Source organism: Hypomesus transpacificus, chromosome 22 (genome assembly GCF_021917145.1).
Source record: "Hypomesus transpacificus isolate Combined female chromosome 22, fHypTra1, whole genome shotgun sequence".
Lineage (NCBI taxonomy): Eukaryota > Metazoa > Chordata > Actinopteri > Osmeriformes > Osmeridae > Hypomesus > Hypomesus transpacificus.
Window position 1 is genome coordinate 6,167,007 of NC_061081.1, and position 18,249 is coordinate 6,185,255.

Below are 18,249 nucleotides of genomic sequence, written 5' to 3' on the forward strand. Positions count from 1 at the left end.
AGACAGCAATCTCACTCAGCTGTAATTGAGCCATTTCTGTCCTCTGCACATCATAAACACACATACATACACACACACAGAGTAAATCATTTGCTTTTCCATCCAACCAGTCAATCGGACAGCCAGCTCACACAACAACCAGTCAACCAACTAGTCAGGTAACCAACCAACAAGGCAGAAAAACAGACAGACAAACAGTCAGCAACCCAATAACAATCCTGTCAGCCAGCAACACAGCCAGCTGGTAAAACAATCGGCCGGCCCGTCAACCAGCCTGAGGTCATCGTTTCTGGTCATGGCGTCCACAACATTTCTGTTCCCCTGCTCATCAGGTTGACGTAAACAAAGAGTAATGTCAGAGACAAGATAATGGCACTGGTCTGGACGAGCTGGAGACTGTGGCCCATTAGACTGCAAGCGGAGAAGAAGGAACGAAGGAGGAGGGACGGAGAGAGACAGAAATAGAGTGATAAAAAAGAACATTCCAGAGGACTTTTTCTTTATTCATCCAGAGGATTTGTATTTATTTATCCAGAGGATCTTTAAAAATGTTGTTGTACAAGGTTCGTAAAGTTGTTTGCAAAGAGTTGCCTTTGACACAATTGGAACTTTTCTTTCCTCCTTTTCCATTCTCTTGCTCCTATGCTCCCCAGAGTGTGTGCTCTGCTCTGACACCACAGGCCGTCGCCTCGGTACTTCAACATCCCTTTCCTGCCATGGAGGCTTTGGCCCTCCTCTCTCCACCCAGGCCCCCGAGGGACGAAGGCTACATGTTCTGGTAATGGGATTGTCTTGTTCAGCCCGGCAAATGGATATGGGGTGTGTATGTGTATATGTGTGTGTATGTGTTTTTGTGTGTGTGTATATGTGTGTGTGTGCATGCGTGCATGTTGGGAAGATAGAAAGGCGACTTCCCGGAGAAAGGTGTGCATCAATCTAACAAGAGAACGAGTGTGTTTTTTCCATCCCTCACCAGACTAGACAACAACAGAGGCGGATACTCATCTCTGGAACCTTCCATCCTACAACTGTTAGGATAATTTCTTAAGTAATGCACACATGAGTCGTCGGATTCAAAGAAAGTACAATAGTTTAATTCTTGCCAGCAAGGAGACAAAGTCTGATCGCAATACAAAGTTTGTCTGCTAGCATATTGTGCTAGCTAACTATTTAAGCAGCCCCACTCTTTACAGTCATTGGTTAAAACAAAGGCATGCAAATGTTCCATGGTTCTTCTTCATTGGCTCCTTGCATAGACCTGGCGCGCGCATGTGTTTGAGTGTGTGCGTGTGTGTGTCTTTTGACCCCTGTAAGCTTGACCACATGATTCACCCAACACAGATAAGGCCAGACATCTTTTATGGCCTCTCCAGTAAGAGAGAGTGGTCAGCCCAGGTCACCTTGTTTACATATGCCCCATGTTACACAAAGTTCAGATTTGGGGGGTAGGCTTCTCTCTACACAAGGAATGCTGAACACAGAATCATTCTTATACAGGATAAATGTGTTACATCTTCAATTTCTCCAACAACAACACAGAACGTGTCCTTGACAACAGCAGCCATGAAGGCCTTTAGGGTAATTTATCAGTCCTTGAGATGTAGCAGACAGCTAAAGGTGGTCTGATTGTGTCACTAGTCAGGTTGTGTCACTAGTCTGGTTGTGTCTCTAGTCTGGTTGTGTCACTAGTCAGGTTGTACAACTAGTCTGGTTATATCGCTAGTCTGGTTGTGTCAGTGCCCAAGTGTCACTAATCTGGTTGTTCATTAGTCTGGTAGTTCACTAGTCTGTTTGTATCTGTGTCCCTTAGTCAGTAGTATATTTATGGGTCTGCATTCTTCAAAAGTCTCTCTGACGCAAATGGGAAGACCAGCCCAGTAACCGGGATTGGGACCATGCCACTGTCATTCAGACACTTAACCACTTATGCCATTATCTCTCCTCTCCTCTTGGACTCAATGACCTTTTTATCGCTGCTCAGCTACATTGCAGCCAGAAAATAGACCAAGCCCTAACCTCACCCACATCCTAGGAATTAGGCCCTAATCTAACCCACAGCCCAGAATTGAACCTCGCCCACAAACATAAACTCCACATCTCACCCCTAACTCAGGAATTAGACTTGTCCCCAATATGACCTATAACCTAATCCTAATTCAAACCGAAAACCAAACCCTACTTAAAACCAAAACCTCAGTTATGATCTAAAATGACTTTCCATACATGGAGTCCAACCCAGCCCATTCCAGTCTAGACCAAACCAGCTCAAATTAGACTCAAACCTTCTGCTTCAGGACAGCCCATTCCAGCCCTGCTCAGCCCATTCTAGCCCATTCTAGCCCATTCTAGCCCAGCCTGGCTCCTACCAGCCCCTTCAGCCCAACCCAGCCCAGCCTACACCACCACAGTATTTGGTGCAGACACACCCTCCATGCTGGCCATTTCCTGTTCCTGGGAGGTGATTTGTTACGTGAACTCCACGGCTTTTCATGGAACACTGTAACCATCGGCAATATTAAATCGAGCCTCTGGCAGGAACCAAACACAGCCGCATTTCATAACCGTGTCAGAGTCTGACAGCGAAGGAACACCAGTCGTATTTCATCCAGTTTCTCAACTATGTAAACTTCTCAGCCTCAGAGGAGAGGAGAGGAGGGGGAAAGAGTAGAGAGGAGAGGAGAGGAGTGGAGTGGAGTGGAGAGGAGAGGAGAGGAAAGGAAAGGAAAGGAGAGGAGAGGAGAGGAGAGGAGAGGAGAGGAGAGGAGAGGAGAGGAGAGGAGAGGAGAGGAGAGGAGAGGAGAGGAGAGGAAAGGAGAGGAAAGGAGAGGAGTGGAGAGGAGAGGAGAGGAGAGGAGAGGAGAGGAGAGGAGAGGAGAGGAGAGGAGAGGAGAGGAGAGGAGAGGAGAGGAGAGGAGAGGAGAGGAGGGGGAAAGAGCAGATAGTTGAAGAGGGGGAGGAGAGAAGTCAGGGTAGCACCAGACTGGTCTCTTCACCTCTCTCTTGTCTATTTGCTTACACACACATTGCCAGCTGCGATTGGTCTGCAATATAATAACATCCTGGACACTGTAACAGCTACTCATTCTCTCAAACACAAACACACACACACACAGTCACACAAGCACACACACACACACGCACACAAGCACACCATTTACTCTGACATCGCACTTTCACAGTCAGAGGCCTGTCACAAATCGGTTTTATCTGGAGAGATTGTGGTCAAACAGGGAACATGGGGTGCCCTACCACACACACACACACACACTCACACACGCACACAGGGGACAGAGTCTGAACTCATAAGGATGACGCCCATTGTTAATGATGAGGGTCTGAAAACACACAGCAGGATCTGTCCTAACAAGCTGTTTCTGTGTGTGTGTGTGTGTGTGTGTGTGTGTGTGTGAACGTGGCCTTGGAGAGAGAAGTAAACACTGACCCTGTGGTCATATCGCACCCAGGGCGGTGGGTGGTCTTTCACAGATGGAGAGAGAGGAGGAGAACTCCACAGAACGGGTTACAACTATCAACACTATCAACTCTGTAAAGGTTCAATACAACCCTGTGCAGCTTTCCCCAGGATTCATACCATCTCAGTAGATTCAGAAAAGCCTACGAATAACTGATTAGCTCCTATCAGACATAAGAGGCCCCCAATCAAACTAATCAGCCGCCACTAGATCAGAGTTGCCCCAAGTAGAACCCAGAAGCCCACGACAGAACCGGGGGGGGGGGGGGGTAGACCCAGAGGGGGAATGGAGCAGGACTCACTGCCGATGCGCAGGTTGATCTGGTCCCTCCGTTCTCCGTTGGGCTCCTGGAAGCAGCTGTAGAGGCCGTTACTGCTCAGGTCCACCTCCAGCAGCACCAGCTGCGGGCCGTCCTGCTGGTGGCGGGCTCGCACGTCCGTCCCGTTCACCTTCCAGGTGACTGCGGCGGTGCTGTCCAGGGAGCCACACTGCATGGTGACGTCGGACCCCATGCGCTCATACTGCACCCTGGCACCTGCGCAGGGGGGGAAGGAGGGAGAAGTTAGGCACGCCAGAGGGATGGAGGGAGAGATAGATTTGAGGCTGGGATGGATGGGGTGTTGGATGGAGAGAGGGGTAGTGGGAAGGAGAGATTGATGGAGAGGGAGGCTGGGATGGATGTAGGTGTCAGGTGGGAGTCAGGAATCAGGTGGCTGAGCGGTTATGGAATTGGGCTAGTTATCAGAAGGTTGATGGTTCAATTCCTGGCCATGCTAGCCAGGAATTGATGGGGTTAGGATTGATGTTGGGATAAGGGTAAGGGGTTAGTCAGACATGTAGAGGAGGGCCTTGTGGACCCATGATAAACCTTCCTCACAGTATCTGATAGATTTTTGTCACCACAAACGACAGTGGGCATCAGCTGGCCTTCATCTAGCCCATCCCCCACGCTGTCCCAGCAGGGTCATTATACGAGTAATCAGAATAATAATAAGCTGATGATGCTATCAAAGTGTGGGTGATGAGCAGAGAGGAGGTGACACGGCTTTCATCTGCGCTGCTTTCAGCTGGCCTCCTCTTTGAAGCCTCCGAACCAGAGAGGCTTGTTAGCATACAGCATGTGTCTGTCACATGCACACACCTCGCTTGACACGCAGATACACCTCCTTTAACCCACCATACTAACACACACACCTCCTTTAACCCACCATACTAACACACACACACCTCCTTTAACCCACCATACTAACACACACACCTCCTTTAACCCACCATACTAACACACACACCTCCTTTAACCCACATACACACAACTCGCTTGACACACAGATACACTCTTCATAGACACCTCACATGTCACACACATACCTCACATCTCACACACACACTTCGCGTCACACACATACCTCACATCTCACACACACGCATCGCATCTCAGAAATCCCATCCTACACACACTTCACATCATATACATACACCTCAGATTTAACAAACACACACCCTTGCATACACCCGCACATCACATCATGCAAAGACGGCACATATCAAACACACACACACACACAATGTAAGAAACACAACACATCCCAAACTTAATAGAACTAGAAAAGAAGCACACGTGATCTAGAAGCACTCCAGAGCTGTGCAGGCAGAAGGAGGACACTGATGCTCGGGAAGGAGTCAATGTTTACTGAGGCATCAGAATGTGATGAAGCATGGCGCAGTGTGTGTGTGTGTGTGTGTGTGAGGGTGAGATGAAGCATAGCCGTGTATGTTTTTATTGTCTTGTCCTCCTCCCCGAGTGACAAGTTTTAGGCAGCCATGCGAGGTGGTAGGATGGGATGGAGGGATGGAGAGAGGAAGGAGAGGGAGAGGAAGGAGAGGAAGAGGAAGTAGAGGCAAACAACAGCAAACGCCTAGATATGAACCTTTAATATCTTTGTTTCAAATCTGAAGCCTGATGCTGAAAATGTTAGATGGTCTAATACAGAGCCTCACCCAGCCCAGAGCCTCACCCAGCCCAGAGCCTCACCCAGCACAGAGCCTGACCCAGCCCAGAGCCTCACCCAGGACAGAGCCTCACCCAGCCCAGAGCCTCACCCAGCACAGAGCCTCACCCAGCACAGAGCCTCACCCAGGACAGAGCCTCACCCAGGACAGAGCCTCACCCAGCCCAGAGCCTCACCCAGCACAGAGCCTCACCCAGCACAGAGCCTCACCCAGGACAGAGCCTCACCCAGCACAGAGCCTCACCCAGCCCAGAGCCTCACCCAGCACAGAGCCTCACCCAGCACAGAGCCTCACCCAGGACAGAGCCTCACCCAGCACAGAGCCTCACCCAGGACAGAGCCTCACCCAGGACAGAGCCTCACCCAGCCCAGAGCCTCACCCAGGACAGAGCCTCACCCAGCACAGAGCCTCACCCAGGACAGAGCCTCACCCAGCACAGAGCCTCACCCAGCACAGAGCCTGACCCTGCTCCTCAGCCTTTCACTGGAAGGAGCCGGACCATCCAGGCAGACCACAGTGTGTTTGAGTGTGTGTGTGTGAGAGAGAGAGACTAACACAAACTACAGAGTAATCCATTGACTGTCATAATCCCGCCTCAGCAACACTCTAACCCATGAAATAAGATTGTGCTTCGGCTGGGGCCATGGGATAGAAATGTACCACAGTCACGCACACATACACACACACATACACGCACACATACACACACACATACACACACACATACACACACACATACACGCACACATACACACACACATACACACACACATACACGCACACATACACACACACATACACACACACATACACACACACATACACGCACACATACACACACACATACACACACACATACACGCACACATACACACACACATACACACACACATACACGCACACATACACGCACACATACACGCACACATACACACACACAAAGACACACACATGCAGCAATAACTATCCACAGATGTGATCCTGTTTACACCTCAATAGAATTATTAACAAGTACATAAGGATTATCAGGCTAGGATTAAACTCCACACAGAGAGCAAGACTGTGTACACACTTCTAATCCTGTTACATGTCTGAATGAAGCTGCACTTGGCATGGAGTCACAATAGTCACACTGGAGAAAAAGAGGAACATGTTGAAACATCTATATTGATCTACTTCTATACGGTACGTCTGTACATTACTCAGCAAATCATTTCTAGCTGATTTGTCTCAGTAGTTCTCTCTCTCTCTTTCTGTCTCTCTATCTTGTTCTCTCTCTATCTTGTTGTCTCTCTATCTTGTTGTCTCTTTCTCCTGCTGCCTATCTCGCTTTCTCGAATTCCCTCTTTAAGCTGTTGTGTACTGTATGCATGCATGTGTGTGTGTGAGTACATTGCTCAAACCAAATTCACTTCCTGCGTCCTGCAGTCTTATCTGGCATCCCTGAGCACAGACACACGATGGAACGTCCAATTGTCCAATCACAGACCTGTAAGCAGGCTGAAGGAATGCATCATAACAAAGGCTGTTATCCGTCTCTCCGGCGAGGCTGAGAAGCTTCGCCTTGTTCTACCGGCCCACAGGTGCCTGGGAAGATACACACACACACACACACACACACACACACACACACACCTACACACACACACACACACACACACACACACCTACACACACACACACACACACACACACACACACACACACACACACACACACACACACACACACACACAAACACACACACACACACACACACACACACACACACACACACACACACACACACACACACAACATCCCAAAACAAAACACACGCCTACATTCTTTGACTTAACACTACTCAAACTGTAGCACACACACACACACACACATTCACGCACACATATTTCTCTCTATGTCCCTCTGTAGATGCTACTCTACAGCAGCATCTACAGAGGTTTGGCAGCGTAGGTAAACGCGAAAGGGAGGCAGGCAGAGGAGGGGCAGATCAACGGGCGGAGGGGGGACATGGTGTGATCGCATATACTAGAAAGGTCAGCAAGGTGGGGTGGGTCACACAACCACATGCATACACCCCTCTTCCCCCCCACGTTCCCCACACACACACACACACACGCAACACACACATACAACAGACCCACACATACTCCTAGGGATATGAGAGCTCATCCCTGCGTTCCGGACCCCTGGGTTTACAGGCTCTTCCTGGGAATGTGGGCTGGACCACTATTTATTTACTTGGTGAGAAAAGGGAGGGAGGAAGGAAGAGAGAGTGATGAAGGAGAGGGAAAAGACTTGCTGAAGCAGCTGCCAGACCCATCCCTCCCCTCTTGCCCTCTTTCTCCCCTCTCTCACTTCACCCCATCTCTATGACTCCCTCTCTCTCTCTCTCTCTCTCTCTCTCTCTCTCTCTCTCTCTCTCTCTCTCTCTCTCTCTCTCTCTCTCTCTCTCTCTCTCTCTCTCTCTCTCTCTCCCTCTCCCTCATTCTTACCCTCACTCTCTCCCTCGGTGTCTCCAAGACCTCCCGTGACGTGCCACATGGTGACTGTGTGTGTGTTCTGAGGGCATCTCTGCAATGTGTTCCACACCCTTCTATTTGTCTGTGACCCAGTTAAACAACATCCTCTCTTCTCCTCTGCCATCTCCTCTCCTCCTCTCCTCTCTTCTCATATCCACTCCCCTACCCCCCCACTCTCCTCCATTCAGAAGTAGAGTCGAGGGACGCAGTGGGAGGAGAAAGACACACACACACACACACATACACACACACCTGAGTTAGTAGATGTCCTGTCCAGAGCCTGCATACCTTCAGTCCAGACCTCAGCAAGTCTGCTTTGAATGAGTCGAGAGCATGACCACGCTACAGGAATGTCAATAGCCTGAGGGTGTTCACACACACACGCACGCACACACGCTACATGTCTGTGTGCTCAGGGGGTTTTGAAGAAACATTTTGCACACACCCTTTAAATCCATCCCAGACAGACAGACGGACACACACCGAGACACACACACAAGCGCGCACACACACACTAAGGCACTCACATAGAGACACACGCACACGCATTGTCCATCCCCCCCGCCCCTCCACCCCCCCACCCTCGCAGCCTGTTCTGATCGCAGATGAGCCGTAGAAAATGAATAACAAACATGCTGTAGCTGGATAACATTACCTAGCTCGGCCTCTCCCCTCCTCTCATCTCGTCTCCTCTTCTGTGGTCTCTCTGTACTCGTTTATTAGACGCTGATGTCTCTAAGGGAGGGTCTGTGCTGGTATCTCTGGGTTGTACCTGCAGCAGCCTCCAGTAATGACCTGTTCCCTGGTCCAGGTAGATAAACGCTTCTCTGGATTCAGCACTAATTGGTCTTAGAGCACAAAGGTGGTTCACAAACACACACACACGCACACATGGATGAACACACAGAAACGACCCTGTGCCAACACCACAAGAACTTGTCCTGGCTCCTTATTGACTAGTTACTTATGTCTCTCCAGCTCTGCTGTCACATAAATCAATCTCTTCCTCTCTCCTCCACCCCCCTCCTCTCCTCTCCCCCCCCTCCTCCCCTCTCCTCCCGCCTTCCCCCCCTCCCTTAGTTAGCGTGACTACAGTCTCTCCTCTACCCCCCCCCTCAGGGGGTTCTAACTGTAGGCCACCTCGTTATTGCTCCTTTCCTATTTCTCACGGGTGGCTACGGACACACACACATGCGGGTCACCTCCGTGTGTGTGTGTGCGTGCAGGGGATGTTAACCCTCGACTTAGTTCTATGTTGTTCCCTGCTGTGTGTGTGCAGCCGTGAGCAAGGCTGTGGTCTGATCCTTATGATCTCTGAGAAAACACTGTCTGGAGGAGTGGAGTGGAGAGGAGAGGAGAGGGAGGGAGAGGGGAAGAGGATAAGAGGGGAGGGGAGGGGAGGGGAGGGGAGGGGAGGGGAGGGGAGGGGAGGGGAGGGGAGGGGAGGGGAGGGGAGGAGGGGAGAGGAGAAGAGACAAGAAGAGAGGAGATGTACCATGTTCAGTGTGTCTACCCCAGGCTTGTACATCAGGACTCTGATCATAATCTTTTCAGATCCAGTCACATGTTTCGAACATCTGCCTCTCTAGCCACCTCCTCTCTCTCTCCTCTCCCCCCCCCGTTTCTACTCTCTCTCTCTCTCTCTCTCTCTCTCTCTCTCTCTCTCTCTCTCTCTCTCTCTCCCTCCCTCCCTCCCTCCCTCCCTCCATCCATCTCTCTCTCTCTCTCTTTATCTGACTCCTCCACTCTCTATCTATTTCCCTCTGTCTCAGTCAGCTGGTGCCTACACGTTACCCATTTTTTTAAAAATGTGTGTGAGCAGTAGTGGGAGGGTCAGTATGATGCCGAACTAACTGGCTGTCAATCTAATTGAAGTCTTGCTTCGCTGACACGCTCATTTCCCCTGTTCCTCTTTTATGTGTGTGTGTGTCCTTGCGTAGGTGAGTAATGTTACCTCATCTGATGGAAGAACAGCTAGGGTATAGTCTCTTAACTGCAGACATTTCTTATGATGTTGTGGAGCAGCCTGTCAGCCCATCCAGCCTATCACCTCAGAGCAGTCATCCAGCCTATCACCTCAGAGCAGTCATCCAGCCTATCACCTCAGAGCAGTCATCCAGCCTATCACCTCAGAGCAGTCATCCAGCCTATCACCTCAGAGCAGTCATCCAGCCTATCACCTCAGAGCAGTCATCCAGCCCATCACCTCAGAGCAGTCATCCAGCCCATCACCTCAGAGCAGTCATCCAGCCCATCACCTCAGAGCAGTCATCCAGCCTATCACCTCAGAGCAGTCATCCAGCCTATCACCTCAGGGCAGTCACCTAGCCTATAACATAGGAGCAGTCAGCCAGCTGATCACCTAGGAGCAGTCAACCAGCCTATCACCTCGGAGCAGACAGCCAGCCTTTCAACCAGGAGCAGTCAGCCAGCCAATGCAATACTGACCACAAAAGGTAACATCCCCTTGTGTGTCAGTTTACAGCACACACACAGACACAGACACAGACACAGACTTCACCAGTACTGTACACAACACATCCACAGGTGCAGATACAGTAAGCCGGGCGAAGGAGGCGTACACGTGTCGGTCATGCACGCGACAGCTACCTGCTCCTGGCTAAACTGGATAGATTTAGACTCAAGGTAGAAATAAAGAATTCAGTCCAAGCGAATAGCTTCAGTAAATAACATGGAAAGCAGCCCATCTCATCTGTCACTATCACCACTCCCAGACGGCTGGAGGAGTAGGGGCTGCTGCATTTACTCTGGGCTTCTCAGAGAATAACAAATTGTTTGGAGAAATGTGTTTGAAACAGCTGCAGCAGCCTCTCAATTTCCCAGTCCTAGCCTCCCAGCTTTTTTCCCTCCCAATCCCTGTGTTTGGCCTCCAGCCTCCCCACCTCCCTGCCTCCCTGCCTCCCTGCCTCCCAGCCTCCCAGCCTCCCAGCCTCCCAGCCTCCCTGCCTCCCTGCCTCCCTGCCTCTCCCGCCTTCCCCATCTTATATTTCCCCCCTCCTTCCTCCATCTCTCTGTCCCTCTCTCTTCCTTATCTATTTCTCTCCTGTCTCAGTGCTCCAGACTGTTCTGTCCAGCCTGTTTCACACCAATCAGCAGACGGAAATCACTTACCCTGTAGTCTGATAGGGTCAGGGGTGCAGAGCTAGTCTGAGACAACACTCACAGACACACACGCACACACCCACACACACGTGTGCGCATTCACAAATACCACAAGCTGACAAAAACAGGAACATTGTTTCCTCTATGAATCAATGCCATTCTAGGATAAAAGAATATTAAAAAATCTGTCATAAACAAAATGGAGTGAGAAAAATATGTGTGTGTGTTTGTGTGTGTGTGCATTTATAGTAGCTCCTACATGCTGTATTGATAGCACCCACAATCCTCAACTCCTGATCACACTTAACGTGTCCCCAAAACGTGTGTGTATGTGTGTGTCTGGATCACGTCGTTTAACAGCCCAGACACATGGAGAGGCTGAGTACCAGAGGTGGGGGAATTCCTTCTGGGATTATCCTGAACACACATGACTAAAATCCTAAAAACCCTGCAAGTCTCCAACCTCAGCATTGCTCTGCTTTACAGACCTGCATCTATATGCTCTTGATGTGTGTGTAGGATGTGTATGACTATATGGGTGTGTTTGCACGCGTGTACGAAGCAGTGTAGGATCAATACAGTTCTCCTCACCAGGTCCAGAGGTGGGCCAGCCAGAGAGAGTAAGTAACGTAAATATTCAATTGACGCTGGAGCTGTGTGTATGTTTGTTCGATTGCTCCCTTGTTATGTAGCCTCTTAGTAATTAGCTTCTCTTTGGCAGCAGGAGAAGGATGGACCTGAATACTAATACTCAGCTAAGAGAACAGGTAGATGGACACAAAAACACACGCACACACAGACACACATGCAGAATGTATACACGCACACATACCTAACACAAACGTGCAAACGTCTTGAAAAATCAAAATAAATCAAAGTTAAGCAAAAATGCCCAAAGCAAACATTGAAATAAACAGACAAAACTAAAAAGTAGAAGTACTGTTCATGTACACACACACACACACACACACACACAGTGTACACACTCTCCCAGAAACACACACGTGCATGCAGACTCCGGGTCCAGGTGACATTGTGTGGAGCTATGTTTAGACTAAGCCCTGCTGATGCTGGACAACACTGAACCTCTGTATCAGCTGTTTGTCTGCATCATCAACTCACAAAATGCTGTTCACTCATACACGCCTTGCCCACCTGGAATACACATGCACAAATGCACGTGCATGCGCGCACACATACACACACACACACGCACACACACAGACTGTAGAAGGAAAAGTTTATTAATCTATCAAACAATATTTGCATCTATCATTTCAAAAGTGTGCATTAGGGGTGTGTGTGTGTCTGTGTGTGTTTGTGTGTGAGTGATTTTTATAAATAGATTGGAGAGGGAGAGAGAGGAGCAAAGCTCAGGTGGTTATTAGCAAGAGGTCTTTTTGAAGCGGGATCAAACAACAGGCTTCTGTGTGTGTGTGTGTGTGTGTGTGTGTCTGTGTGTGTGTGTGTCTGTGTGTGTCTGTATGTGTGTGTGTATATCTAAGGTGAGGGCCGATGCCTAGCATGGCTTTAGCTCATTAATCTTTCAGGAGGTTCCATGAGGGCTTTGATCCTGTGCTGCTCTCCTGGAGCCCTCTTACACACACACACACAAACACGCACACAAACACACACACACACACACCTTTCAGTAGACAGTAACTCAGGGGGGCAGTGTGTTGAAACAGCAGGGTGTTAGGTGGAGACTCGTACACACAACCAGCACCTGGGGCTGTCTAGCCAGTCATCCTGGAAAACTACTACAATACCCATAGATAAAAGAGCCATAGACGAACACTGAGACTATACATACTGCCTCCACACATCCATACTGCCTCCACACATCCATACTGCCTCCACACATCCATACTGCCTCCACACATCCATACTGCATCCACACATACATACTACCTCCACACACACATACTGCCTCCACACATCCATACTGCCTAAACACATACATACTGCCTCCACACAGAAAATAGGAAAGGATGCTATTTTCTCTTGAATTTTCGAAGATGGGGAAACTCTCCTCTCCTTTATTCGCCTCTCCTTGTCTCTCTTCTCCAGACAGTCAGATCCCCATCAGTGGACCCTGCTCTGTGATTGGTTAAAAGCTTCTGTCTGGGGAGATATCCCGCTATCACGGGAGCGGGAACCTGCGGGAGTGGGAAACTGCCTCATAGGTTCAATTAGGAACCAATCAGGACTGGCGGATAAATGGATTGGCTGGTCTGCCTCCCTGTCTGACCAATCAGAGAGATAAGGCTGGCGACAGGCAGAGTGTTCTGATAGGCTGTCTTTGCTCCTGCAACATGCCAACCATGCCCTGTGAGGGTGGTGTGTTCATCATAGGATGCTTCAAGTGGTATTTAAGAGACATGTTAGAAATGTTCAGAAGACAACTTCAAAGTGAGAGAGTGAGAGAAAGAAATAGTTAGAGAGAGAGAGAGAGAGAGAGAGAGAGAGAGAGAGAGAGAGAGAGAGAGAGAGAGAGAGAGAGAGAGAGAGAGAGAGCGAGAGAGAGAAGGGAAGGGAAGGGAAGGGAAGGAGAGGAAGAGAGAGATTAAGAGAGACTGAGACAACAAGAGAGTGAGGGAACTGTGTGTGTCCTTCCAGACAGCCTCTCCCTCCCTCCGCTCCTCCTCTGCACCTGGGGCTTTTCAGTAGCGCGAAGGGACCTCAGCCTGAACCTAAACACTCACGCGTGCGCACACGCACACACAAAACACATGCTCAAACACACACACAAATGCACACAAACACACTTGCTCATGCACACACATACACACACACAAACACACAGACACACATTACCACAGAGCTGCATGTTAATCTTGGCACGACTCTCACACTGTCTGGTTATCTGTCATGTCTTTTTCCAGAGCACCTCCTCTCTGAGAACATCATCTCCTCATCATCCTTTTACCATCCCTACCAAGCTCTCCATCCAGCAGTGTGTAGATGTGTGGAGAGTATAATCTGAGATTTGGACCAGAACATGCTGCATATTGACAGTAATCTCAGCATCTTGTTTGCGGGCAGGGTGGAGAGTCAGATTAGGAGCCACAGTTTAATCCAACGCTCATCATGTCCAGACGTTAACAGCATGAGCTCTCACCAATCAAAACCCATTCCGGGGTGGGGGACAGCCAATCACAGATGAGAGCAACCATGACTGAATAGCAATGTTTTGTGTGTTTGTGGATGTGCATCTACTGGGGTGTGTTGCACTGTGTGAGTTTGGGATTGTGTGTTTTGTGTGATTGTGTGCATGTCCAGAGTGTGTCCACTCTTCATTTCCAGAGTAGAGATCTGGACAGCCTTCCGACGGCAGGACTTCTGAGAACCAATCACCTCTCTTCAAATCAAATCCCTCAGCTTTGGTGAGCTCAGACCATGAGCCTGTGAGTGTGTATACGTGTGAATGTGTAAGAGCACGTTTTTGTGTGTGTGTGTGAATGAGAATGTGCTTGTGTGTGTGTGGGTCTTCAGGACTGCTGTTCTATCACCGCTGCACATGGGCAAGCACAGTGGGGAGACTCTCTAATGATACTCCACTCACACTGTGTGTGTGTGTGTGTGTGGATCTGTACCTGTGTGTGTGCAAGTGTATCCTGTATATACAAATACATGTAGGTTTTTAAGACATTCTGACAGTATTCTGTCAGCACCATGTTTATTTAACACTTCAAGTGCGCTCGATAGCTCTGCCAGCACGAAGCAGCCCAGTCCCAACTGAGCAGCAGCAGCTAATCCCAACCCCTTGGGGCGGCAGACAAGCTCAATCAAGTGCACATTAAGTACTTGAGAAGAAGGAAGGCAGCTGAAGGTTTTAAGGAGAGTTAGCAAAGCTTCTCAGACTGAGGCCCGACAAGACAGCTGTTATTGTACATCCTTACACATCCTTCTCCCTGACCTGTCTAAATACTGGAGAAGGAGGAGAAGGAGGGGAGGGGGGACGTGGGGGTGGGGGTGGGGGGGGGGGGTGGAGGAGGGGGCGAGAGACAAGCACAAGACACCTCCGTCTGGAAAAGGGGGGGGGGGGGGAGGTTGGCGGTGACGTAGGGATGACTTCGGCTGATGACGGTAGTAAATCTGAAACTGGTGGGGGATGGGAAGGTCGGGGGGGATGATGAATGCATGAGGGAACAGCTAAAAGAGGAAACCGCAGTCATACAATCAGGATATGGACCCCCATCAATAACCAGCGTAGACTTCAGCATGATATCACCTCTCTCTTACACACACACACACACACACTCTTTGAGTGCACACGCATCCAAACGCTGACAGCACCCACACTCACACTGATAACACACTCACACGATGAAAGAGAAAACCGGGGAGCGTGCGAGAGGGTGAAAAAGCACTTAGTCTGCGTGTGTGTGTGTGTGTGTGGGCACGCGTGCGTGTGTGTGTGTCCTATCAGCAGAAAGATGTGAGAGAGTCAGATAGTTCCTGTGAACACAAGCAGAGCAGTTTAAAGAGGGGAGGTCATCTCTGACTCGTGATTGATGATGCGTGTGACTCAGTAAAACCACTGGATGATATCAGCTCAAATCCTTTGTCAGCCTCTCTCTCTTCTCTTCTACATGTCCTCTCTCTCTTTGCCCTTTCTCTCCCCGGCTCCTTTCCCTCGTCCGTCTGCTATCTCTCTTTTGTCACTCTCGCACAATCTCGCACACCCTCACACACCCTCACACACCCTCGCGCACAGAGTCTGTCATTAATTGAGTTCATCTTCCTTTCCTCCTTCTCTTCTTGCTGTCTTTGTCTTCCAGCCAAAAAACAGACACGCACACACACACACACACACACACACAAACACACACACACACACACAAACAGACACGCACACACACACACACACACAAACACACAAACACACACGCACACCCACACAAACACGAACACACAGGTTCATTGAAGGTTTGCCTGCCTCCATAATCTCCCTCAATGGCTGTGAGTGGGCATGTGTGTGCGTACGTGAGTCTATGTGTGTTCGGGGCACTGGCTAACAAGCGCTAGCAGTTAGCCAGTAGACTGTCTGTCACTGTGTGGATATGTGTGTGTGTAGTCTATATGTGTTTAGAGACCTTAGCCAACAAGAGCTAGCACAGTAGTGTGTGTCTGGGTGTATGTGTGTGTGTGTATGTCTGTGTGTGTGAGTGTGCGTGTGCTGACACTGTCTTTAATGCTGAAGCATCTCGAGTCTACCACTCCTGCTTGAGTGACAGGCATCCCCAGAGAAGACACACACACACACATACACAGAGGACAGGTGGAGGAGAATGACAGACAGTCTGCTACTGTGTTGACTCTTGTTCTGGTGTCTCCTAAAACACATAGACTGCTCTCCCTCCTTTCCTCTGTCTCCCTGTGCATGTGCGCGTGTGTGTTTGTGTGTGTGTGTGTGTGTGTGTGTGTGGGTGTGTTTGCGTGTGTGTGTGGGTGTGTGTTTGTGTGGGTGTGAGTATGCGTGTGTGTGTGTGTGTGTGGGTGTGTGTGTGTGTGAGTGCGCATGCGACCTCGTGACAGGGCAGACTGCTCAGCTGAGTAACACAGGGCTGTGTGAAGGACTGGGCAATGCGTAACACCGCCCCCCCTCCCCCTCCTCCTCCCCCCCCCCCCCCCCCCCCCCCCCCATCTCCCCTCTCTTCTCCCTAACCCTCGTCCTGTCCACCTTTCTCCACCCTCCCCCAGTCATGCCCTCTGGTCACGTGACCCCCAGCCAGCCTGAGCCGTCACACTGACTCTCCCTGTTCCCACTTAATGAGAAGACGGGACATCACCAAGGCACATTCAAACAACAACAACAACAAACAGCCCACCCAGCAGCTGTTGTCGTTATTCATGACGCACAGTGTGGACAGTCTTTAGGAGGTTGGTGACTGTGCTGCTGGGGGACCCACAGAGACTACAGGAGGCAACACTGACAGGAAACAGCTAGCAACTTCTGGGAAGCACCTAATAGCTAGCAGGAAGTAACTAGTAGCTATCAGGAAGTGGCTAGCACCTAGCAAGCTAGTAAGGAAATGGATACTAGAATGCTAATACCGGTTCGTACTCATTTAGTGTATCGTATGTTCATGTAGTGTGTACTCACCCAGCTGTCTAGCACAGAGTATGTACTAGTGTATAGATGTTGTGTGGACTTCTCTGGCTTGCACGTCATATTTAGTGTACACTGGCAACCATCTGGCTTGCACATCATATTTTGTGTGCACAGATGCGTGCACTGCCCTAGCTGGCGAGCACATGGTGTGTACTGGGTACAGTAGTGTATGGATGCAGTGTGTACTCACCCAGCTGGCTGCGTCTCTGTGCGTAGGCCACCACCACTGCTGCCAACACTACACAACACAGGGACGTCACGCTGTTGGCCATCTGAGGAGGAGACAGAGACATGCTCAGAGGTCAGGGGTCAGGGGCTTCTCTGGGCTTCTATGTGTCCTTGCTTCAGAACTCGGTCCACTCCTTACTCTCTCTGTTTCTGTTTGTGTCTAATCTCCCATCTCTCTCTCTCCCTCTCAATCTCTCCCTCCCTCCCTTCCTCCTTCCCTCTCTCTCTCTCTCTGCCTCCCTCTTTCACGCTGTCCCTCTGAGACCTCTCTCTGTCTGTCTCTCTTGGAATCCTCTTTCCCTTTCTCCCTCTTCTTCTGCAGCCTCTCTTCTTTTGCTCCCTCTCCCTTTCTATCGGTCTCTCTTCTCTTCCTCCTCTTCCTCCTCCTCTTTCTCTCCACCCTGGTCCAGCCCTGCTCATTAGTCTGTTGCTGTGGGCAGTCCCAGACAGACCCTAGCTCTTAAAGGGCCAGTACAGTCCCAGATCTATCCCAAGATCCCACAGTCCCTCTATTTATGTATCTATTTGTCTGCCTGTACAGTATGTCTGCCTGTATGTCTGCCTGTATGTCTGCCTGTATGTCTGCCTGCCTGCCTGCCTGCCTGCCTGCCTGCCTGCCTGCCTGCCTGTCTGTCTGTCTGTCTGTCTGTCTGTCTGTCTGTCTGTCTGTCTGTCTGCCTGTCATCTACATATGCACAGCACAGGAGAGCGGAGTTTCAGAAGGAGGGAGGGGCGTGTCTACAATGCCTCTCAGGATGACTGACAGCTCCCACAC

At 50.0% G+C, this 18,249-nt stretch overlaps 1 protein-coding gene across 1 annotated transcript in view; it reads right to left on the reverse strand.

Moving 5' to 3' along the window:
* Window positions 1-3,222: 3,222 nt before the first annotated feature.
* The window catches only part of cntfr (ciliary neurotrophic factor receptor), a 46,950-nt gene continuing 31,923 nt past the window's right edge, over window positions 3,223-18,249 (reverse strand). Inside the window, exons 2-4 of the mRNA XM_047045250.1 lie at window positions 17,437-17,518; window positions 3,775-4,008; window positions 3,223-3,245 (exon numbers count right to left, since the gene is read on the reverse strand). Coding sequence (XP_046901206.1) covers window positions 3,223-3,245; window positions 3,775-4,008; window positions 17,437-17,518 — 339 coding nt within the window. The remainder of the gene's footprint in view (window positions 3,246-3,774; window positions 4,009-17,436; window positions 17,519-18,249) is intronic.